Source organism: Oncorhynchus gorbuscha, linkage group LG15, assembly GCF_021184085.1.
Source record: "Oncorhynchus gorbuscha isolate QuinsamMale2020 ecotype Even-year linkage group LG15, OgorEven_v1.0, whole genome shotgun sequence".
Taxonomy (NCBI): domain Eukaryota; kingdom Metazoa; phylum Chordata; class Actinopteri; order Salmoniformes; family Salmonidae; genus Oncorhynchus; species Oncorhynchus gorbuscha.
In genome coordinates, this window is record NC_060187.1 from 43,444,051 (window position 1) to 43,468,925 (window position 24,875).

Consider the following 24,875-nt stretch of genomic DNA (forward strand, 5'->3'; position numbering starts at 1 on the left):
TCAATGAACTTCATCAGATCAGTATGCTTATCTCAGCCGAGGATTTCATTTGATGAAGTGGGCAGGTAGGCAGCCAGGTGAGAATTGGACCCAGTTCTTGCATTTCTGTAGCACTTTCTTTTTTTACTTTATTGACTGAATTGTTTTGGATGTTTCAGCTTTATGAACGTCATTGAGCTGGTTTAGTTTTGTTCTTGTATTTTTGTCATAACACAGTATTTGTTTTCAGTTGTCTCCCATTACGGCTTCTTCCCGTGTTGTATCTATATTTTAAAAGGCATGTCATACCTCTCGTGGTACAACCACATAATAACATACAATAACTGATCCAGATGAATTGTATCTTCTTCCCAGAACAACTGTCATAAGCAATTTTGTTGCCTAAAATATGTTTTGTGTTTACTGGGTATTTGAGTGTTCATGGACTGTATCCATGGAGATTTGTCTTTGTGTTGTTTATGTGTTCCTTCACACTGTCACATACTGGTATTACATATGTGATTAAATTGTGACTATACTCACAGATGTGAAAGCCTATGTCCCCAAATGCTTGTTGAGGTGACCAATTTCCTTTGAGGATACTCTTCTGACCTGTGCCATATGTAATAATGGAAAGGGCTGTAGAATATTCACTAGGTTACTATTTAGAAATAAACTTCCTACATACATCGATCCCAGTATGCCTAACATCTATACCAAACTATAAATGCTCTATAAATGCTATAAATGCTCCTCTGTCTCAATGTGATGTATATCATATTTTATTGAGTGGTTAGTTTTGTAATCAAAAATAAACCTCTGATATTTTCGTTTGAATAAATTTCTATTTAGTGGTTGGTTTTGTAAACAAAAATAAACATTGAAAAAGATGACCCTCATTAACGTTTGAATAAATAAATTAACATAATTTTGGTATCCCATGTGCCTCGAGAATAACCCACACACACTGTTAATTATCTTCCAACCATAAGTATATTCATAGTAAACACTTCTAGTTGACAGCTACTGATTTTTTTGACATGATAAAAAATAGATTTTGTCACCAATATCAATCAATCCATCAATAATAGTTTCATCCTCCTTCATTTGAATTTCTGTTCTCTATGCACGCTGTGTGTTGTGGCTAGGAAGTTCGTCACTGTTTGGTGTTGAAGTTCAGGCGCCTCGAGTTGTTTTCGGTTTAATTTCTGGTGCAGTTAGAATTTTGTTTAGGTTCAAATCAGACTCGAAGCAGAAACGGTGATCACAGATATCAGCATTGATAAACATATCACTGAAGATCTTGATCATATTCATCGCCGCATCGGAGTCCGTTTAGGACGCGCAACTTGTGTCGAGATGAGTGTGGAAGCGTACGGGCCGAGTTCTCAAACGCTCACCTTCCTGGACACTGAAGAAGCGGAGCTACTTGGAGCAGATACCCAGGGCTCGGAGTACGAGTTTACCGATTTTACCCTACCTAGCCAGACACAAACTCAAGGCCACACCCAGAGTCAGCTGGACAATCAGGTTTCTATTCTTCATGTCAACATTAACGTTAGGTAGCCAAACACGCTAGCTAACAAGTAACGTTAATGCTTTAGTTTGCTTGCTCGCCACCACCAATGTTGACTGTTTGCTTACGCTATCAACAGTTAGCTAGCCAGCTAATATTATAAGCGTTGTTAGCCAGTGATCGTACTAGCTAGCTGACTAGCTAACTTGTTTGCTAACTAGCTAGCATTATATGTATCAATCACTTTTTACACGTCACTGGGCTGGCTATATTACAAAGTTAGTTAGTGATAGCTAACAGTGTAAGGTAGCTTTAGTTAGCTAACTTAGCTTCTTGTCTAACACCGTATCGCCACCCATTGACTTCCTCCTCTCCAAAATGAAAGGCCAAAAACATGTGCTAAATGTTGGTCATGCTAAAATTGCTGACTAACAACAACAGTACCGATGTGGGTAACGACGTTCTGCAGCAGTTCCAAGTATTCATCAAGTGGTTTGACTACAAACCAAAACATTCGTCCACAAATTTGAAGTTCGCTTGTGTTGTTTTACCTTTTTTAAAGTTGTATGTGTTCATAGTAGTGGCAAATTAAATATGTTTCTAACGTTACCTAGTGCCATAGCAATAGTTCAGTCTTAATTCAACCATACTGTATCTGTAGGTGAATGGTCCTAATGAAGGGCTTCACAATGGAGGGGTTGATGATGTTGCCAAGGCGAGCCAAATTCTCTCTGAGTTGAACTTTGAGGAGGATGAAGAGGACACCTATTACACTAAAGACCTCCCACTGCATGCCTGCAGGTAATTTGTAAATAAAGTAAAATAATAACTGTTGTAATATAAACGTATTATAACTCTGTTATTGCTTTCGGTGCTGCTTCACCCGATTATGAGTAAATACGTATGACCGAGAAGTCATAAAAGGGCCTGTTGCTATGTTTCTTTTTTCAGTTACTGTGGCATCCATGATCCTGCGTGTGTGGTGTACTGCAACACAAGCAAGAAGTGGTTCTGCAATGGACGTGGCAATACATCTGGCAGGTATGCATCACGACAGCATCATATCCACACAAAAAATGCATTCATAACATGCGTGTGCATGTAAGTTGATCGTCTTCCATGCTCTCGTTCAGCCACATCGTAAACCACTTGGTGAGAGCCAAATGCAAAGAGGTGACTCTGCACAAAGACGGGCCGTTGGGCGAGACGGTGCTGGAGTGCTACAACTGTGGCTGTCGCAACGTCTTCCTCCTGGGCTTCATACCCGCCAAGGCCGACTCTGTGGTGGTGCTGCTGTGCAGGTGTGTATGTGCTGAAAAAGAGGGAATGATGGCCAACGCTGTGTGTGTGGTGTGATAGAGAAACTGATTGTGTGTGTGTTATTACCATAGATTTGACAGTATACACACATGTGTTGCCATAGAGGCCGTGATGTAAATGTAAGTATCAATTCAACGCTTATTTGTCACTTACAGCCACTTACAGCAGGTTGAAAAGGTGCAGCGAAGAGCTTGCAAGTTAGCATTTCGCTGCACCGTTTATACCTGCTATAAACTGTGTATATGACTTATAAACTTGATTTGAGAATATCCTATTATGGCAAGAGTTCAGCACAATCTTCTGTCGAACAGACTTTCGATAATGCAAGTGTAAGAGGACTGGCCACCCCACATAGCCTGGTTTCTTCCTAGGTTTTGGCCTTTCTAGGAGTTTTTCCTAGCCACCGTGCTTCTACACCTGCATTGCTTGCTGTTTGGAGTTTTAGGCTGGGTTTCTGTACAGCACTTTGAGATATCAGCTGATGTACGAAGGGCTGTATAAATAAATTGGATTTGAATTTGATTTGATATATTGACTATATCCAAATGTTTGTGCTCTTAGGCAGCCATGTGCCAGTCAGAGCAGCCTGAAAGACATAAACTGGGACAGTTCCCAGTGGCAGCCACTGATCCAGGACCGCTGCTTCCTGTCCTGGCTGGTAAAGATCCCCTCGGAGCAGGAGCAGCTCCGGGCCCGACAGATTACCGCCCAACAGATCAACAAGCTAGAGGAGCTCTGGAAGGTACTGGGCTGACTCAACCCATCCAGGGCCATGAAGTAGACAATACACTGTACACGTATCTTAACTTCAGAAATAACCATGAAACACCACAGCATCAAACATACTGGGGGGGGGGGGGTTCATTCAACAAATCAAGGCCTCTTTTGGGGCAGAAAGGCAACAAAACTAGGCAGGGACAGTCCCTACCAACACCTATCAGTAGCTGTAGGAGGAATCAGTCAGTGTTACCATATATGGACGTGCATGAAAGCTTGAACATGTGCATCCTCTCGTCTCAGGACAATCCAACAGCCACTCTGGAGGATCTGGAGAAGCCCGGTGTAGACGAGGAGCCTCAACATGTGCTGCTGCGCTACGAGGATGCCTACCAGTACCAGAACATCTTCGGCCCCCTTGTCAAACTGGAGGCAGACTACGACAAAAAGCTTAAAGAGTCCCAGGTATAGCCTCCACATCCCCTTTAGATAATTAGGTCCCTTTAAAAATCTGCGATGTGGAGAACCCGGATAGAGTCACGGAATGCAGACATTAAACAATATTCAAAAATGTATTGAACATATTAGGAAACCGACTAAATGTATTGAACTTTGTAGTCATGCGTTGATTCAGTTTTTACTTTCAACATTCTGAAGAGACAGTATGGGAATGCCCCTGTCTGTGTGTGCGAGTTTGTCTACCACTTTGTGTGGCTGATAGCGATGATGCTAATGAAAACTATCATCTGGTAAATGGGATGGCTTTCCCAAAAACCTTTTCAATTAAATATCATTTGCAAAGTAGTCTATGCCTACTTGGCAGAATGATATCATGATTATTTGCATCAATCCAGTGGTGATTTGTAAAGCAAACTCTGCACTCACATGTGTACTACAGAAAAACCAAAGTCTCTTGCTGGTGCACACTTGAATTAAGGGTATCTATACCCAACAATGTAAAATTCTTAGATTTTGTATTTTTTCTCCCCCAGACCTCAAATTTGGTCTTCTGATGCAGTTTAAGCGTTGTTGCAGATTTGGAACATCCAATTTTGTAGTTTTTTAAATATATATATTTTTAAGTGTGTTTTAGTGAGCGAAAACCAGAAAACCGTCAGGAAATCTGAAACATGGAAAAACAGAATTAATCAAAAATTAAATCTGATTTTATAGGGCCCAAGATCATCCATAAGCTCCCCTTTAAGTCAACAAAACGTCAGTCACACATGAGTCTACTGTGCAACTGCCTACTACAACATACCCACTCTATTAAATGTTTACATGCAGTACTTAATCTGTCTTGTGTGAGGTAAAATCATAATGGTGGAAACCTTGCTATAACCCGGACAAATTTGTCAAATCAGTGAACATGTGCAGGGAGCGATGCATGTTCAAAGAAAAGGAAACTGTACTTGAACATAGCAAGGGGGCGGAGTTTTCTTTTATGTAGCTAATAACAGTATGACGACTAACTTGTCCTATTTATTGTTTCCCTTGTTCTCATCTGGAACTCTTCATAGACCCAAGATAATATAACGGTCAGGTGGGACCTGGGGCTGAATAAAAAGCGGATTGCCTATTTCTCCTTGCCCAAGACGGATTCAGGTGGTAATTCTTTCAATTGACTTTTCTCTGTCTACCGGTTGTTCTGCTGTGCATAGAGAACCCTTGCATCCCATACCTGCATCCCTGGTGGTGTGTTCGTTTTGTGCCGTGCCGTGTGTGTACGGTATTGTATTCTGTCCGCCTCATTGGAACCATTATTTGTATATTTTGTGATATACTTTTGAGCAAAGTGTTTCTGATGTGTCTCTGTTTGTGGTGGTTTGTACAGACATGCGGCTGATGCAGGGAGATGAGATTTGTCTGCGCTACAAAGGAGACCTGGCTCCACTTTGGAAAGGCATCGGCCATGTCATCAAAGTCCCAGACAGTATCCTTTAACTAAAAGACCATTTCTGAAGAAAAACGTTAATTCTTCAGTGGTTGCTCATCTCTACCCTTCTGACCACCTTTTCAAAGTGGTCCCTTTTTAACAAATAGGATCCACCTCTCCATCTTTATTTTTCCATGGTGGGGGTCAGAAAAAAAAAGAAGCAATTTTGTGTCTCAACTTATCAGCCAATCTGGACATTCTCAATGTCTCAAATGCAGACTAGTTCTTGGTAACCAATGCAAAACGTGAGGTAATCAGTCTAATGATACTAGCAGTCTAATGATACTAGCCACGTTATTGGGTTGCAATGTTCAAAGGCTTGCAGAAATAAATCATATTTTATTGAGAGATAATTGCCTAATTTAAACCAAATTATTAAGGGTTCAATACCCCATAGAACTCCCTTAGGAGAAGCCCACCCATTAGTTAATGCCCCTCTAGTTTGCACCTGGCTAGTGTATCTGATATATGCTAATGTAGGGGAAAATCTACAGTTTTGTAGACCTTGCTTTTCTTCCCTACTATTAGCCCCGTTCAAGTGGGCGGGGGAGGGGATGGGGACACGTCTTTTTCTTTCTAACATTCCACAAGGAGGATTGGCTATTTTGCTGTACTTATTTCCTTAGCACCCTTTGTGAAAGACTATGGAGATGAGATTGCTATAGAATTGCGCAGCAGTGTCGGAGCACCTGTGGAAACAACCCACGACTACCAGGTGGATTTCGTGTGGAAGTCCACTTCCTTTGACAGGTGTGACAAGCCGATCGGAATATTTAAGCAGTTCTACTTTGGTTGTTGACGCTCTGGTGTTCTTAACGTGACTTCCAGAGTACTGATGCCTTAGCTTCGGCAGCGTTTCACATGATTTATCTTGAACATAACTCCTGACGTATATTGAAGAATTGAATGAATAAGACATGATATGAAGGTACTAGCTGGTATTATTGCTGTTAATCACGTCACTCTTTATCGCCACCATAAACCGTTGGTTTCCACTGGGTTCCAGAATGCAGAGTGCCCTGAAGACCTTTGCTGTGGACGAGACGTCCGTGTCAGGCTACATCTACCACAAACTGCTGGGCCACGAGGTGGAGGATGTCATCATCAAGTGTCAGCTGCCCAAACGCTTCACTGCCCAGGGCCTGCCCGATCTCAACCACTCTCAGGTCTGACCCACACACATACTCTTAACACCTCTCTGACCTGACCCAACCTGACTGCCGGAAACTGAACTTGTTTGCATTTTTAACCATTCGTTTTAGTGGATGATTGATCACAGAAAATTAGACATTTCCTCTTATGATGGGGAAACCTTATTATAGTAACGTCGTCTTATAATCACAAAGAACTTCATTTGGAGTTAGATGTTAATTCCTCGTACTACCATGTGCTCTTTGCGCAGCTTTCATAAATGTTTTGATTTGTGTGTGTAAAATAGGTGTATGCTGTGAAGACTGTGCTGCAAAGACCCCTCAGTCTTATCCAAGGCCCCCCCGGCACTGGGAAAACTGTCACCTCTGCCACCATAGTGTACCAGCTTGCCAGGCAGGGCAACGGGTAAGATGGGTTGCACTCACTATGCATATGTGTCTTTTTAAAGCATTTTTGTGTGCGGTTTACATTCAAGTCGTTAAGCGGAAGCTCATCTAGAACGACTTACAGCAAGTGTATCGTACTTAACGAGAATCTGAAGCGACGCACATCAAAAGCATCTCCACGTTGCCCTAGCTTTCTGCGTTCATCTGTTGTGTTTGGTTCCTGCAGACCCGTGCTGGTGTGTGCTCCCAGTAACATCGCGGTGGACCAGCTGACTGAGAAGATCCACATGTCAGGTCTGAAGGTGGTCCGGCTGTGTGCTAAGAGCAGAGAGGCCATCGACTCCCCCGTCTCATTCCTGGCGCTGCACAACCAGATCCGCAACATGGACAGGTGGGGCATGCTGGGAAATGAAGTCTTTGTTAGCACTGTCTGAAATAGAATTTTACACGTAGTAGTGCTCTCGTAGTCACTCATGTTAATGCTTGTAGCAGTGTATTATCCCTGTTTGAATATCAAATAATTACAGAAATGGAAGGATGGATTTTTTAAGCACTTACAACAGAACCTTTGATAGATATAACAACTCTAATTCTGTGTGTTTCTAATGGGGGTGTTCCTCTGCTCAGGCTTTACTTACTCATGTCAAATCTTAAAACGCCTGGATAAGTATTTTAATTATCCGCTAACCACATTGTCATAGCAATCTGTAAGTCGATGACACAGTCGATGACGTGGCACGTAAACATTGGTTAATGCATGCGACTTCTGAGCAACCACAGACGTAGGTTCGCATAGCCATACCTCCAAATCGCATTGTTGTCACACCTCATTTGGAGGTCTGGAGAATTTTATATTATCCGAAATGGCTTGATTGGTCTGATGGCTTCCAGCGGCTACATTTTATTGGATGTTCAATTTCAAGAACCGTAACTCTCACATGTGACCGGGGCCACACTTGTAGAGAGTTGTTGCGTATGCTAGTTTGCAACATCGCAGAAAATATAAGAGAACCTGGAGAAAAAACTGAATTCTGTTTTGGCAGAAATGTGCTCTACACAAATCGAGTCGAAGGCATTACAAATTCTCTGCACCCTACAAAACAAAATGAGAGGTTATGGCGTGTCTACCTACAGGCCGTGGTAATAGTTTAGTGTGGCAGTCTGATTTATTGAAAGTGGAGAAACCGATGGTAATAGTAGTTTCTCATCTGATGTCAATAATCAAGGATCAGGTTTGTGTCCTTAACTCTCAAGGAATCGCCGCCGCATACGCGGTTTGAAATGAGATGGCGAACCGTTTCTCCTACGACACTATTCTAGTGGGCACCTTCAGAGCTCCGCCCAAACAAGGCATTTAATTGGTTTGAGGTGTTGCAAGGCGTCACTGATTCACTCCGGCTTTATACCCCTTTGGAACTACTTTCTACCATTAACTTCGCCAGGTTTTCCGATTAGGGAAGCCAGGTTCTCGACAAGGCTACTAATGACTCAACCCACTTTGCCTGCTCTGTGTCTGGTGTGACCCTCAGTATGCCAGAGCTGCAGAAGCTGCAGCAGCTGAAGGATGAGACCGGGGAGCTGTCGTCTGCTGACGAGAAGCGTTACCGGGCCCTGAAGCGCACCGCTGAGCGAGAGCTGCTCACGGTGAGGAGGACTTTTACAACACTTACACCTTTGTCGCCCGATATGTCACAGCAGTATTATGAGAAGAGTATGGCAGGTGCTGTCAAGTAGAATTGTTTTTTTTTTTTTTTTTGACCTAGCGAAGATGATATGGGTTCCCCGTTCCTTCAATTTCAAACCAACTGCCAACTGTTAACCTGTTAACCACTGTTCCTCTTCTGTCCCTCGGCAGAATGCGGATGTGATCTGCTGTACCTGTGTGGGGGCAGGAGATCCACGCCTGGCCAAGATGCAGTTTCGCTCCATCTTGATTGATGAGAGCACCCAGGCCACCGAGCCAGAGTGCATGGTGCCTGTGGTCCTGGGTGCCAAGCAGGTACAACCACGCACACCAATTTATGTTCAAGATAAACAGCTCAACTAGGTCAATTGTCCGTGACTTACTCAATCCAGACGAAAACAATGTAAAAGCCCATGAGAATATTTGGTTAATTGATTGTCATTTCATCATTAATTCCCCCCTTCACAGCTCATTCTGGTGGGAGACCACTGCCAGCTGGGCCCAGTAGTGATGTGTAAGAAGGCAGCCAAAGCAGGCCTGTCCCAGTCTCTGTTTGAGCGTCTGGTGGTGCTGGGCATCAGGCCCATTCGTCTGCAGGTGCAGTACCGTATGCACCCGGCCCTCAGCTCTTTCCCCTCCAACATCTTCTACGAGGGCTCCCTGCAGAATGGAGTCACTGCTGGTGAGTTAGACATTTTCACCAGGCTTCTCGGTCATATTATAGCTTTTGAATTGTCATGTGTTAAAAATAAAATGTAAAAAAAAATGTTTTAATTTCAAAATAATTCACACTTATTATCAGCAATGTACTGGTGCCTTGCATCTAGAACATGTGACGTTTTTGTAGAAAGTGTGTTTGTTCACCCCTAGAAGATCTAGAAGTAGAAGTGTAGATCTGCTTTGGATTCAAGCGGTGTTTGTGTTCATACACTGAGTATAAAGCATTTACTCTACTGTGGAAGTTTGTTAGGCCATTCTGAAATCGACTGCAACTCAAAGCATATTGCTTTTGGGCACGTATTTGCTGTTGAATAAAATGGCCAATTTTAGGTTTGTTCACAATCTCACTGAATTATTGAAGACCAATTCCCATACTAACCATGTTGACAAATTCTCTGTTTATCCTGGGAAGCTGACCGCATCAAGAAAGGCTTTGACTTCCAGTGGCCGCAGCCAGACAAGCCCATGTTCTTCTATGTAACTCAAGGCCAGGAGGAAATAGCCAGCTCTGGAACTTCCTACCTGAACAGGTACGGCTAACAGTCCTGTCAAGGTTTATCTCAAAGCATCAACAGAATTGATTGCTATTTTGAAATGCACATAGAGTGCGTCTCTTCGTTTAGTTTGACTGGAATCATTTTAAACACTGTCCTCTCCCCAGAACTGAGGCGGCCAACGTGGAGAAGATCACAACCAGGCTGCTGAAGGCTGGGGCCAAGCCTGACCAGATAGGCATCATCACCCCCTACGAGGGCCAGAGGTCCTACCTGGTGCAGTACATGCAGTTCAGTGGTTCCCTCCATACAAAACTCTACCAGGTACGGCAGTATAGCTGAACTTGCACTTGTCTTGGGAAAAAAACAATTCAATGTATTTTTGTTGTCGCAAGTCTTCTCAAGAACATGATTTGTGATATCGATTTGCTTTGTTATTGTTCTGCAGACGGTAGCAGACTTATAAAATCTTAAAATAATATTGCGCTGCTAGTTCTGTCGATCCCTGTTGCCATTTGACCAATGCCAAATGCAACAGGTCTCGATGACCAATGTTACAACACGGTTCTATCCTCTTGTCTTGCTATCAGGAGGTTGAGATCGCCAGTGTGGACGCGTTCCAGGGCAGGGAGAAGGACTTTATCATCCTGTCGTGCGTACGAGCCAACGAGCACCAGGGCATCGGCTTCCTCAATGACCCGCGCCGTCTCAACGTGGCCCTCACCAGAGCCAAGTAAGCATCTGGACCATTAGTCTCAGTTTCAAATCTGTATGGACAAAGTCATAGAATTACATATAAAAGACCTAGAATGGACAATGGGATCCTAGCAATAGTTACTTCATAGGATGTCTGTGTTCAAAGTCATGGTAGTTTAGAAGCCTTGATGATGAATCGTGATGAGCCTCAGTGGAACAGTATAGAATGCATCATCAAAAGATCTATGCGAATCCCTGTCCACATTCATCCTTGACACCGTAGACAAAATGGTGCAGTTTGAGACTGCCTTGTCCTTAGATAGATTTCTCCTACTGTGTGTGTGTGTGTAACGTATATTTTCAGGTATGGGGTGATCATTGTGGGCAACCCAAAGGCCCTGTCCAAGCAGCCTCTGTGGAACCACCTTCTCAACTACTACAAGGAGCAGAAGGTTCTGGTGGAGGGACCCCTTAACAACCTGAGAGAGAGCCTGATGCAGTTCAGCAGGCCCCGCAGGCTGGTCAATGCCATCAACCCTGTGAGTTATCACACTTGCATGAACACGCATTATATGTTGGAGTGTACAGTTGGCACAAGTTTTCAGTGTGGGTATTGAACCCATGATGAGTCTGTTCCCCTCATATCCTTTTTTAAATTAGTACTTAACACTTTTACCTCAGTAATACTTTGGCCAATATATAAACACTCCAAGACTGCTTCCATCACGCGGACTGGGACATGTTTCGTATTGCGTCAGATGGGAATATTGACGAATACGCTGATGCGAGTTCATTAGAAGTGAAGAATCGTTCCCATAGCAACGATAAAAACATTCCCTAACCAGAAACCGTGGATTGATGGCAGCATTCGCGTGAAACTGAAAGCGCGAACCACTGCTTTTAATCAGGGCAAGGTGTCTGGCAACATGACTGAATACAAACAGTGCAGCTATTCCCTCCGTAAGGCTATCAAACAAGCTAAGCGTCAGTACAGAGACAAAGTGGAATCTCAATTCAATGGCTCAGACACAAGAGGCATGTGGCAGGGTCTACAGTCAATCACGGACTACAGATGAAATCCAGCCCAGTCACGGACCAGGATGTCTTGCTCCCAGGCAGACTAAATAACTTTTTTGCCCGCTTTGAGGACAATACAGTGCCACTGACACGGCCTGCAACGGAAACATGCGGTCTCTCCTTCACTGCAGCCGAGGTGAGTAAGACATTTAAACGTGTTAACCCTCGCAAGGCTGCAGGCCCAGACGGCATCCCCAGCCGCGCCCTCCGAGCATGCGCAGACCAGCTGGCCGGTGTGTTTACGGACATATTCAATCAATCCCTATACCAGTCTGCTGTTCCCACATGCTTCAAGAGGGCCACCATTGTTCCTGTTCCCAAGAAAGCTAAGGTAACTGAGCTAAACGACTACCGCCCCGTAGCACTCACTTCCGTCATCATGAAGTGCTTTGAGAGACTAGTCAAGGACCATATCACCTCCACCCTACCTGACACCCTAGACCCACTCCAATTTGCTTACCGCCCAAATAGGTCCACAGACGATGCACTCTCAACCACACTGCACACTGCCCTAACCCACCTGGACAAGAGGAATACCTATGTGAGAATGCTGTTCATCGACTACAGCTCGGCATTCAACACCATAGTACCCTCCAAGCTCGTCATCAAGCTCGAGACCCTGGGTCTCAACCCCGCCCTGTGCAACTGGGTACTGGACTTCCTGACGGGCCGCCCCCAGGTGGTGAGGGTAGGCAACAACATCTCCTCCCGCTGATCCTCAACACGGGGCCCCACAAGGGTGCGTTCTGAGCCCTCTCCTGTACTCCCTGTTCACCCAACTGCGTGGCCACGCACGCCTCCAACTCAATCATCAAGTTTGCGGACGACACAACAGTGGTAGGCTTGATTGAGACGGCCTACAGGGAGGAGGTGAGGGCCCTTGGAGTGTGGTGTCAGGAAAATAACCTCACACTCAACGTCAACAAAACTAAGGAGATGATTGTGGACTTCAGGAAACAGCAGAGGGAACACCCCTTATCCACATCGATGGAACAGTAGTGGAGAGGGTAGCTAGTTTTAAGTTCCTCGGCATACACATCACAGACAAACTGAATTTTTGCCAGGCGCAGCAGCGCCTATTCAACCTCAGGAGGCTGAAGAAATTCGGCTTGTCACCAAAAGCACTCACAAACTTCTACAGATGCACAATCGAGAGCATCCTGGCGGGCTGTATCACCGCCTGGTACGGCAACTGCTCCGCCCTCAACCGTAAGGCTTCCAGAGGGTAGTGAGGACTGCACAACGCATCACCGGGGGCAAACTACCTGCCCTCCAGGACACCTACACCACCCGTTGTTACAGGAAGGCCATAAAGATCATCAAGGACATCAACCACCCGAACCACTGCCTGTTCACCCCGCTATCATCCAGAAGGCGAGGTCAGTACAGGTGCATCAAAGCTGGGACCGAGAGACTGAAAAACAGCTTCTATCTCAAGGCCATCAGACTGTTAAATAGCCACCACTAACATTGAGTGGCTGCTGCCAACACACTGTCATTGACACTGACCCAACTCCAGCCATTTTAATAATGGAAATTGATGGGAAATGATGTAAATATATCACTAGCCACTTTAAACAATGCTACCTTATATAATGTTTTACCCTACATTATTCATCTCATATGCATATGTATATACTGTACTCTACAACATCGACTGCATCCTTATGTAACACATGTATCACTAGCCACTTTAACTATGCCACTTTGTTTACTTTGTCTACACACTCATCTCATATGTATATACTGTACTCGATACCATCTACTGTATGCTGCTCTGTACCATCACTCATTCATATATCCTTATGTACATGTTCCTTATCCCCTTACGCTGTGTATAAGACAGTAGTTTTGGAATTGTTAGTTAGATTACTTGTTGGTTATCACTGCATTGTCGGAACTAGAAGCACAAGCATTTCGCTACACTCGCATTAACATCTGCTAACCATGTGTATGTGACAAATAAAATTTGATTTGATTTGATTTAATGCCATTTACAGCAATGTTATGACAACAGTACAGCAGTGCCACTGTTTTTGAGGGTATTGAACCCTTGTCTGTGTTCCAGGGAGCCCGGTTCATGAGCACTGCCATGTATGATGCCCGTGAGGCCCTCATCCCTGGGTCTGCCTACGAAGCAGCGCAGGTTAGTGGGAAAGTGTTTAATATAAGGCCGTGGCTACGGATACAGAGTTTTTGCCCACGCCTTCCGGAAACCTCTTTCTCAAAGCTAACGTTCCGGATCACGTTCGGCATGCGTTATTTTACACACGTTTGTTTTTCTAACGTATTTGCTGCTCACGCTCCTCTCTTCACGTTTTGCTCTCTGACTCCTATTTTTAAACGGCTAAATTAAAAACCCTGCGCCGATTTGAACAAACATTCCAAAAAATATACACTGCTCAAAAAAATAAAGGGAACACTAAAATAACACATCCTAGATCTGAATTAATGAAATATTCTTATTAAATACTTTTTTCTTTACATAGTTGAATGTGCTGACAACAAAATCACACAAATTATCAATGGAAATCAAATTTATCAACCCATGGAGCTCTGGATTTGGAGTGACACTCAAAATTAAAGTGGAAAACCACACTACAGGCGGATCCAACTTTGATGTAATGTCCTTATTAAAACAAATATAAATTAGGCTCAGTAGTGTGTGTGGCCTCCACGTGCCTGTACAACCTCCCTACAATGCCTGGGCATGCTCCTGATGAGGTGACGGATGGTCTCCTGAGGGATCTCCTCCCAGACCTGGACTAAAGCATCCGCCAACTCCTGGACAGTCTGTGGTGCAACGTGGCGTTGGTGGATGGAGCGAGACATGATGTGCTCAATTAGATTCAGGTCTGGGGAACAGGCGGGCCAGTCCATAGCATCAATGCCTTCCTCTTACAGGAACTGCTGACACACTCCAGTCACATGAGGTCTAGCATTGTCTTGAATTAGGAGGAACCCAGGGCCAACCGCACCAGCATATGGTCTCACAAGGGGTCTGAGGATCTCATCTCTGTACCTAATGGCAGTCAGGCTACCTCTGGCGAGCACATGGAGGGCTGTGCGGCCCCCCAAAGAAATGCCACCCCACACCATGACTGACCCACCGCCAAACCGGTCATGCTGGAGGATGTTGCAGGCAGCAGAACGTTCTCCACGGCATCTCCAGACTGTCACGTCTGTCACATGTGCTCAGTGTGAACCTGCTTTCATCTTTGAAGAGCACAGGGCGCCAGGGGCGAATTTGCCAATCTTGGTGTTCTCTGGCAAATGCCAAACGTCTTGCACGGTGTTGGGCTGTAAGCACAACCCCCACCTGTGGACGTCGGACCCTCATACCACCCTCATGGAGTCTGTTTCTGACCGTTTGAGCAGACATATGCACATTTGTGGCATGCTGGAGGTCAATTCGCAGGGCTCTGGCAGTGTTCCTCCTGGCACAAAGGCGGAGGTGTCCTGCTGCTGGGTTGTTGCCCTCCTGGCACTGGTAGTGCCTCCATGATCTGGACACTACGGAGGCAAACCTTCTTGCCACAGCTCGCATTGATGTTCCATCCTGGATGAGCTGCACTACCTGAGCCACTTGTGTGGGTTGTAGACTCCGTCTCATGCTACCACTAGAGTGAAAGCACCGCCAGCATTCAAAAGTGACCAAAACATCAGCCAGGAAGCATAGGAACTGAGAAGTGGTCTGTGGTTGCCACCTGCAGAACCACTCCTTTATTGGGGGTGTCTTGCTAATTGCCTATAATTTCCACCTGTTGTCTATTCCATTTGCACAACAGCATGTGAAAGTTATGGTCAATCAGTGTTACTTCCTAAGTGGACAGTTTGATTTCACAGAAGTGTGATTGACTTGGAGTTACATTGTGTTGTGTTTAAGTGTTCCCTTTATTTTTTTGAGCAGTGTATATTATTAGGGCTGTCCCCGACCAAAATAAATCTTGCTTGACCAAGAGTCATCTGTCAAGTTTTTAAACGTGTATTTCCCCAATATAATATAGACACAATATAGACACATTTGTTTAGGAAAATAATTTCCTATTCCCTCAACCCTTTGAGAGTCCTTTAGGTGCCTTTTGGCAAACTCCAAGCAAGATGTCATGTACCTTTTTTTACTGAGGAGTGGTTTCTGTCTGGCCAGAGGAACTCTGGAGCTCTGTCAGTGACCATCGGGTTCTTGGTCACCTCTCTAACCAAGGTCCTTCTCCCGATTGCTCAGTTTGGCCGAATCAGACAGGTGTAACACATACAATTTCAGTAGCACATGTCTTAGAGCGATAAGACTGTGCCATCCCCATGGCCTTCACAATGGATTAACACTGAGACAGGCACGAATCAGACAGGTGTCTTGTACTCCATATTAAAACATTTATATTTGCTTCTGCTTGACTAAAGAAATCTCGGTCGACCAACGGCCTATCGACAAAACAATTGACCAGTCGACTAAATGGGGTCAGCCCTATATATTAGGAAGGCTACAACCTTCTGTCTGTTGTAACGGATATTGCAGGTGCACAAGCAGGATGCAGAGGCCCTACACTTTGGAGCAAAAAACCATCAGCGTGTTGTGTGACGTGGGCTAATCTTTATAGGTGCTGCCATATCGTCCACATGTCTGCCTCCTGTGCGACTTAGTCAGTGTTTGGGTTGATTGATGGAAAAAATTGAATTCCATCTCTAATTACACTGCGTATCTGTCTTGCTGCGTTCCACCTCTGGGCAGCCGAGCATGTATCCAGACCGGTAAAAAGAGTCTGACAATGGGCCCGGTGCCACAGTTATGCCATATATGCTGCTGTACCGTGGCGAGAGTAAATGGCTGCATGTGAACTCCGCAGCTAAGAACATGATATTGCTAGACTGCCTGTTTGTGTCATGCTTATGTTTGCAATACTGGCAACAAAGTTTGTACTAACATGTCTAATGTATTTTGTGTCAAACATGTACATAGCTGTAGCCTACTTCTCTCCTGAAAGAAATAACTTGAAGACGTGTGCTTATGCTTACTGCGGCATGGAATGCAATATTTAGAACAGTACAACATGAAGTTTTGTAGGCTACACCAGTGACCAGACGAAGGCAACCGAGTAGGGGGAGCGGCAGGGGAGCACTGAGCGCAGCAGTACGTAGGCAGCAGAAAATATCCTGCACCTCCGCAGATATATCTGTATTTTTAGCCTGGGCAAATTGGGATACAGAAACTCTGTATCCGTAGCCACTTCGTTTTCATTGTTTTATAATGCGTTAACTTGTTCTTTAACCTCTTCAATTGCCCACTAACATTTACAGTGCCTTCAAAGTATTCATACCCCTTGACCTATTCCACATTTTGTTGTTAGTCTGAATTCACAACTGAATTAAATATTTGTTTTCAGCCATTTACCCATACCCCATCATGACCAAGTGAGAACATGTTTTTAGACATTTACCCATACCCCATCATGACCAAGTGAGAACATGTTTTTAGACATTTACCCATACCCCATCATGACCAAGTGAGAACATGTTTTTAGACATTTACCCATACCCCATCATGACCAAGTGAGAACATGTTTTTAGACATTTACCCATACCCCATCATGACCAAGTGAGAACATGTTTTTAGACATTTTTGCACGTTTTATTGAAAATGAAACATCTAATTTAATTTAAGTATTCACACCCCTGACTCCATACAGCTGTGAGTCTTTCTGGGTAAGCCTCTTAAGGGCTTTCCACACCTGTAATTGTTCAACATTTGCCCTTTTATTCTTTTCACAGTTCTTCATGTTCTGTCAGATTGGTTGTTGATCATTGCTAGACAACCATTTGCAGGTCCTGCCATAGATTTTCAAGTAGATTCAAGTCAAAACTGTAACTTGGCCACTCAGGATGATTCACTGTCTTCTTGGTAAGCGACTCCAGTGTAGATTTGGCCATGTGCTTTAGGTTATTGCCCTGCTGAAAGGTGAATTCATTTCCCAGTGTCTGGTGGAAAGCAGACTGAACCAGGTTTTCCTCTCGGATTTTGCCTGGCTACGCTCTGTTTCTGTTTTCATACTGAAAAACTCTCCAGTCCGTAACGATTGCAAACATACCCATAACATAATGCAGCTACCACAATGCTTGAAAATATAGAGTGTGGTGCTCCGTAATGTGTTGTATGGCATTTGCCCCAAAGATAACTTTGAGGCAAATAACTATTGAAGACAAAAAAAAGTTACTTGCTTTGCCACATTTTTTGCAGTTTTACTTTAGTGCCTTGTTGCAAACAGGATGCATGTTTTAGAAAAAATGTATTCTGTACAGGCTTCCTTTCACTCTGTCAATTAGTTTAGTATTGTGGAGTAACTACAATATTGTTGATCCATCCTTTTGGAGAAAACTATCACCGCCATTGTAACTGTTTCACAGTCCCCATTGCCCTCATGGTGAAATTCTTGAGTGGTTCCTTCCACTCCTGCAACTGAGTTAGGAAGGACGCCTGTGTCTTTGTAGTGACTGGGTGTATTGATACACCATCCAAAGTGTAATTAATAACTTTACCATGCTCAGAGATATTCAATGTCTGCTTTTTTTTACCCAGCTACCAATAGATGCCCTTCATTACGAGGCATTGGAAAGTCTCCCTGGTCTTTGTGGTTGAATCTTTGTTTGAAATTCACTGCTCGACTGAGGGACCTTACAATTATCTTTATGTGTGGGGTACAGAGATGAGGCAGTCATGTTAAACATTATTATTGCACACAGTTCATGCAACTTACACTGAACCATAATATAAACTAAAGTGTTGGTCCCATGTTTCATGAGCTGAAATAAAATATCCCAACAACTTTCCACATGCACAAAAAGCTTATTTCTCTCAAATTGTGTGGCCAAATTTGTTTCCATCCCTGTTAGTGAACATTTTCTCCTTTACCAAAAGACTCCATCCACCTGACAGGTGTGGCATATCAAGAAGCTGATTAAACAGCATCATCATTACACAGATCATTGCGCTGAGGACAATAAAAGGCTACTCTAAAACGTGCACTTTTGTCACACAATGCCACAGATGTCTCAAGTTTTGAGGGAGTGTGCAATTGGCATGCTGACTGCAGGAATGTCCACCCAGAGCTGTTGTCAGATAATTTAATGTTAATTTCTCTACCATCAGCTGCCTCCAATGTCATTTTAGAGAATTTGGCAGTACGTCCAACCGGCCTAACAACCGCAGACCATGTGTATGGTGTTGTGTGGGCGAGCGGTTTGCTGATGTCAATGTTGTGAACCGAGTGCCCCATGGTGGGTTGTGATATGGGCAGGCATAAGCTACGGACAACGAACACAATTGTATTTTATTTTTTGGCAATTTGAATGCACAGAGATACCGTGACAAGATCCAGAGTCCCATCGTCGGCCATTCATCCACTGCCGTCACCTGTTTCAGCAGGATAATGCACGGCCCCATGTCGCAAGGATCTCTATGCAATTCCGGGAAGCTGAAAATGGCCTGCATACTCACCAGACATTTCACCCATTTGAGCATGTTTGGGATGCTCTGGATCGACGTGTACGACAGCGAATTCCAGTTCCCGCCTATATTTTTTGGGGCTCCCGGTGGCGCAGCGGTCTAAGGCACTGCATCTCAGTGCTAGAGGCATCGCTACAGACCCTGGTTCGATCCCGGGCTGTATCACATCGGGAATCCCATAAGGCACCAAACAATTGGCACAGCGTTGTCCGGTTTAGGCGGGGGTAGGCCGGCATTGTAAATTAAGAATTTGTTCTTAACTGACTTGCCTAGTTAAATAAAGGTTCAATTAAAATGTAAATATCTGGGAACTTCACACAGCCAATGAAGAGGAGAGGGACAACATTCCACAGGCCACAATCAACAGCCTAATCAACTCTATGCGAAGGAGATGTATCGCTCTAAATGAGGCAAATGGTTGTCACACCAGATACTGACTGGTTTTCTGATCCATGCCCATACCTGTTTTTTTTAAGGTGTCTATGACCAACATATGCATATCTGTATTCCCAGTCATGTGAAATCCATTAGGCTCTAATTTCAATTGACTGATTTCCTTACATGAACTGTAACGCAGGGGAGGCATGTAGCCTGGTGGTTAGAGCGTTGGGCCAGTAACCAAAAGGTGCTAGATTGAATCCCCAAGCTGACCATGTAAAAATCTGTCGTTCTGCCCCTGAACAAGGCAGTTAACCCACTGTTTCTAGGCTGTCATTGTAAATAAGAATTTGTTCTTAATGGACTTGCCTAGTTAAATGCATTTTTTAAAACACAGTAAAATCTTTGAAACTGTTGCATTTTTATATTTTTGTTTATTATATTATGTGACTTGTTAAGCACATTTTCACTCCTGAACTTTTTTAGGCTTGTCATAAGAGAATGGTTGACTCGACATTTCAACTTTTAATTTTTTTATTTAAAAAAACTTCCACTTTGGGGTATTGTGTGTAGGCAAGTGATGACAAAATCTAAATTGAATGCATTTTAAATTCCGGCTGTAACACAATGTTTTTTGGGGGGAAGTCAAGGTTGTGAATACTTTCTGAAGGTACTGTAGGCTAATGCCTTGCTAGAATTGTAAGGTGGCACCAGACTTTATTGCATTGCTAGATGCAACAAACGCGTCCTACAGCAATGAGACCGCTCACACACTACTGTGACATGTTTTCCGTGTGTTTCTTTCTACAGGACGTCCATCCAACATGTATTTCCAAACCCACGATCAGATCGGCATGATTGGGACTGGGCCAGCCCACATGGCGGCCATGAACATGCCTATTCCCTTCAACTTGGTGGTGCCCCCCATGCCTCCGCCAGGCTACCTGGCCCAGGCCAACGGCCCTGCTGCAGGTGAGCAAGAAGCGAAACAACTACTATTCATTAGTTGTTCATATATTGACTGGTGGATATTGTATTTTGCCCTGTGAAGTTGGACATTATCCAAATGACCAGAAGTCTCTGTGCTGCTCACAAGAGTATTCTTCATGTGGTACTGTTGTTGGTGATATTATGTTATGGGGGTTTGGAGATGTCCTCGTACCCCTACTATTTCTCGTCTGTAATGCATGTTCATTGTTTGTTCGTGTGTTTGATAAGTGAGCGGGAACATACTCTCTCTGTGCCACCCAGGTCGTGGTGGGGTGCTGAAGGGCAAAGCGGGGCGTGGCGGGCGCCAGAGGACCCGCGGCATGGGGAACCACGGTAGCAGCGGGCAGGCCAACGGGCACAACAGCCAGGCTAGCCAGGACGTATCTTCCCAGCCCTTCTCCCAGGGGCCACTCACCCAGGGCTACATCACCATGAGTCAGCCCTCCCAGATGAGCCAGCCTGGCCTCTCCCAGCCTGAACTTTCCCAGGTAACAAGACCGGCCTAAACTCCACTCTTTACTACCTAATACCAAATCAGAATCTGGCCTTGTTGTACCTTACTCTTTATGTGATTGTGGAGATCTGAGAGGATTAGATGGGTATAAGTAAAAGATTATAACAGCTTCACCTTGCCCATTGGTTAGATGTAATGTTTTTGACATATTGCTTGAACCAAGCAAGAAGCAGTATGGTAATAATAACGTAAGCAATATGGTAATAATGCCACCTCTGATTTGCTGGGTGGAGGTTCATATTGCTGACATCATCTGATACTCTTAGGGAAATGTGTTGGAAGCAATGTCCCCTTTAAGCTGCGTGCGGGCGCGCAGTAGCCTCGAGACTGCCGCGCAGCTCCCCTGCGACTGCGCAGAAGAAATACAGTATTGTCCCACGGAGGGAAGCACGAGATTGAACTTCACTCAACTTTTTAGAGTTTAGAGTGAGTTTAGAGTAACACTATCAACGTTTCCCTTTACTGTGGCAATAGTGATCGAATCAGCGCAATATTAGCCACTTTCAATGCAACATACCAAAACAAAAATAACTATGCAAGACTTAGAATGCAAAACTAACTACACAAGAGATTTTGTTGTAGCGTGCGGCATTACCAATCAGAGCTGCAGTAGGCCTATATGCAAATAGACCATTGCCATATATGGATCTGTGCCATTTACTTTGAGGCAGGCTTGAATAAGCTAAGTAGCCAACAAATAGGCAGAGGGTATCATAATTTGTCTGATTCTCTGTAATAATGGTATGGAAATAATAATGCATTTTATTTTGTAAAGTGGTTTCTTGCATAAAACAACACAACATGAATGTTCTTTTATAAAGTTTCATGGAATGTAGGCCTACATTGAACACCACACACTGGCTGCTACTGTAGGCTGAATGATAGAACAGCTATTTCCATGTTAAAATGTTATGGGATGCATTTCCTCCATTGTTTTTGAAGGTAGACCACTCTGATAGGCCTACATTATGATCGAATAGCCACAGTAGCCTACTTGGCCACTGTTAACTTAAACCGGGTACAGCCTCAGTGTTCACAGTTTTTCAGTGCTGAAAAAATGTAGGAAACATTAGTTGGACGAATGATGTTTTGGATGTAATTGGGTGTTTCTCCTTCTGTTTTAACAGGACAGTTATTTAGGTGACGAGTTCAAGTCCCAGATCGACGTGGCTCTGTCGCAGGATTCGACTTACCAGGGTGAACGTGCATACCAACATGGTGGAGTGACTGGACTGTCACAGTACTAGAGTGTAAGATAACTATTCCCATTCCCACGGTACTAGAGCAATCAAGAAGTGTTATTGATTTGACCTCCACTGTACAGACCAATAATCGTGTTGGCGGAAGCCATTTTGAATATCCTTATTGTTTCCTTTTCTCAGGTTGTTGGAAGAGGAGCTAGGCTTGAGCTGAGCTTAGTTCATCAGCATTTTAATCTGGGTAATAATAAAAACAAAAAATGGAGACCTGTTTTCCTCTACAACTGAAGCACCACCGTGTGAAATCAACAGGGGAGAGAAACCAACCAATCGCGCGAGAGAAAAAACGGATGGCCAGGAAGAGGGAACGTGTAGGAGTGAGGGACCACTGCCGGCACATGGGAACGAAAGCGAGAGGAAGACGGTGGCCAGTGGTCGAGCTGTCGTGAGGAAGACGAAACGAGGAACAACTCCCTCCCTCCACAACCCTTTCCCACCTCACATTCTAACCTCACACCTCTGTCTGAGAAAATGACCAGTTATCCAGAGGACCTTGCTCTTTGATCAGCTAACAGAGAAAGAAAGACAAGTTCTCAAGCAACTTGGCTGGGGGAGCACTTTCCACTAACTCTCGAAAGCGGATAACAAGAAAGTAGAGGGGGGAGGGTGTGGAACACTTCAAGCAGGCAACATAGGAAATCGTCACCTCAATGTTGATCACTTGCGGTGTTGATCTCAGACCTGAAATCTCATCAAATGACCGCAAGAGGAACAGTCTCCAAGAGGAACAGTCTCCAAGAGGAACAGTCTCCAAGAGGAACAGTCTCCAAGAGGAACAGTCTCCAAGAGGAACAGTGGCAGTTCACATCGTCGTTCAACTTTGAGTTGAAAATTTTTCTCCGCTAAAGTCTGATAATAAAGAACTTTGAATTGAAATGCCTTTGATGGCCTTCGGAACCATTTGGCTTTTTCAACAGGTCTTTTCAGAAACAGGTGGTTAACTAGAAGTCTGGTGGAGTTGAGTGGCATGGGGATATCAGAGGAAGGTTTCTGAAGTGGTGAGCTCTGGATCCAAGAGATCTTTAATCATGAGACTATTTGTTTTTGAAGTACCTTATTGCAGAGCGCAAAAGGCAAAAAATATTTAATAGAAAAATGACCAGCATTGAAGAATTTTGACTCAATATTATTTGAAGTTGTAGCAAAGGCTTTTTTGATCTTTTGAAAGGGGGGGGGGGGGTGCATGAGATGTCGCCCGCTGTGCTGTTCAGCGGATAATATTCTATGTTTTAAATGTTTTTATGCTTAGATTGGCAGCGGCTTTGAATGAATGCTTTACTTGGGGGAATTCCTTGTGGATGTAAGATCCATCTGCATGAACACTGAGCTATTAATGGAAACTGATTTCCACTATAGTCTACGCACTTTTGTGTTACTATTGAAGTTGCAAGTGGCTAGGTGTGAAATACGCTACATGGACGAAAGTATGTGGACACACCTTCAAATGAGTGGATTCGGGTATTTCAGCCACACCCGTTGCTGACCGGTGTATACAGTCGAGCACACAGCCATGAAATCTCCATAGACAAACATTGGCAGTAGAATGGCCCGTACTGAAGAGCTCAGTGACTTTCAAAGTGGCAACGTCATTGGATGTCACTTTTCCAACAAGTCGGTTTCTGCCCTGCTAGAGCTGTCCGGGTCAACTTTAAGTGCTGGTATTGTGAAGTGGAAATGTCTAGGAGCAACAATGGCTCACCCACGATGTGGTAGGCCACACAAGCTCACAGAATGTAGCACGTAATAATCGCCTGTCCTCAGTTGCAACACTCACTATCGAGTTTCAAACTGCCTCTGGAAGCAACGTCAACACAATAACTGTTCATCGGGAGCTTCATGATATGGCTTTCCTTGGCCGAGTAGCTACACACAAGCCGAAGATCACCATGCGCAATGTTAAGCGTCGGTTGGAGTGGTGTAAAGCTCGCCACCATTGGACTCTGGAGCAGTGGAAATATGTTTTCTGCAGTGATAAATCACGCTTCATCATCTGGCAGTCGGACGGATGAATCTGGGTTTGGTGGATGCCAGGAGAACACTACCTGCCCGAATGAATAGTGCCAACTGTAAAGTTTGGTGAAGGAGGAATAGTTTGTCTGGAGCTATTTTTCATGGTTCGTGCTAGGCCCCTTAGTTCCAATGAACGGAAATATTAACGCCACAGCATACAATGACATTCTAGACGATTCTGTGCTTCCAACTTTGTGGCAAAAGTTTTGGGAAAGCTCTTTCCTGTTTCAGCCTGCCAATGCCCCCGTGCACAAAGTGAGGTCCATTGTAAGTCGCTCTGGATAAGAGCGTCTGCTAAATGACTTAAATGTAAATGTAATACAGAAATGGTTTGTCTTTTGGGATGAATTAGAACGCCAACTGCGAGCCAGGCCTAGTTGCCCGACCTCACTAATGCTCTTGTGGCTGAATGGAAGCAAGTCCCCGCAGCAATGTTCCAACATCTAGTGCTGTTATAGCAGCAAAGGGGGGCCGACTCCATATTATTGCCCATGATTTTGGAATGAGATGTTTGATGTGCAGGTGTCCACATACTTTTGGTCATGTAGT

General features: G+C 44.3%; 1 protein-coding gene across 6 annotated transcripts; it reads left to right on the forward strand.

The window, feature by feature from the left end:
- The first annotated feature begins 1,118 nt into the window (after positions 1-1,118).
- Positions 1,119-23,863, forward strand: LOC123997198 (regulator of nonsense transcripts 1-like). 6 transcript variants are annotated; one of them, XM_046301344.1, is made up of 24 exons: positions 1,119-1,509; positions 2,157-2,296; positions 2,447-2,536; positions 2,629-2,796; positions 3,377-3,557; positions 3,836-3,997; positions 5,053-5,140; positions 5,367-5,465; positions 6,110-6,218; positions 6,475-6,634; positions 6,907-7,025; positions 7,233-7,397; positions 8,536-8,650; positions 8,862-9,005; positions 9,159-9,372; positions 9,823-9,940; positions 10,072-10,228; positions 10,495-10,637; positions 10,965-11,139; positions 13,746-13,827; positions 20,364-20,525; positions 20,805-21,031; positions 22,185-22,307; positions 22,440-23,863. In XM_046301344.1, the coding sequence occupies exons 1-23, from the start codon at positions 1,339-1,341 to the stop codon at positions 22,302-22,304; spliced, it is 3,309 nt and encodes a 1,102-aa protein (XP_046157300.1). In that variant the 5' UTR covers positions 1,119-1,338; the 3' UTR covers positions 22,305-22,307; positions 22,440-23,863. The 6 variants fall into 6 exon arrangements, 2 of the variants coding, with proteins under 2 accessions (XP_046157300.1, XP_046157301.1); XM_046301345.1 differs by having other exon boundaries at positions 5,053-5,137; XR_006832101.1 differs by lacking the exons at positions 22,185-22,307; positions 22,440-23,863 and having other exon boundaries at positions 6,095-6,218; positions 13,746-13,823; positions 20,805-20,946.
- Positions 23,864-24,875: the final 1,012 nt, after the last annotated feature.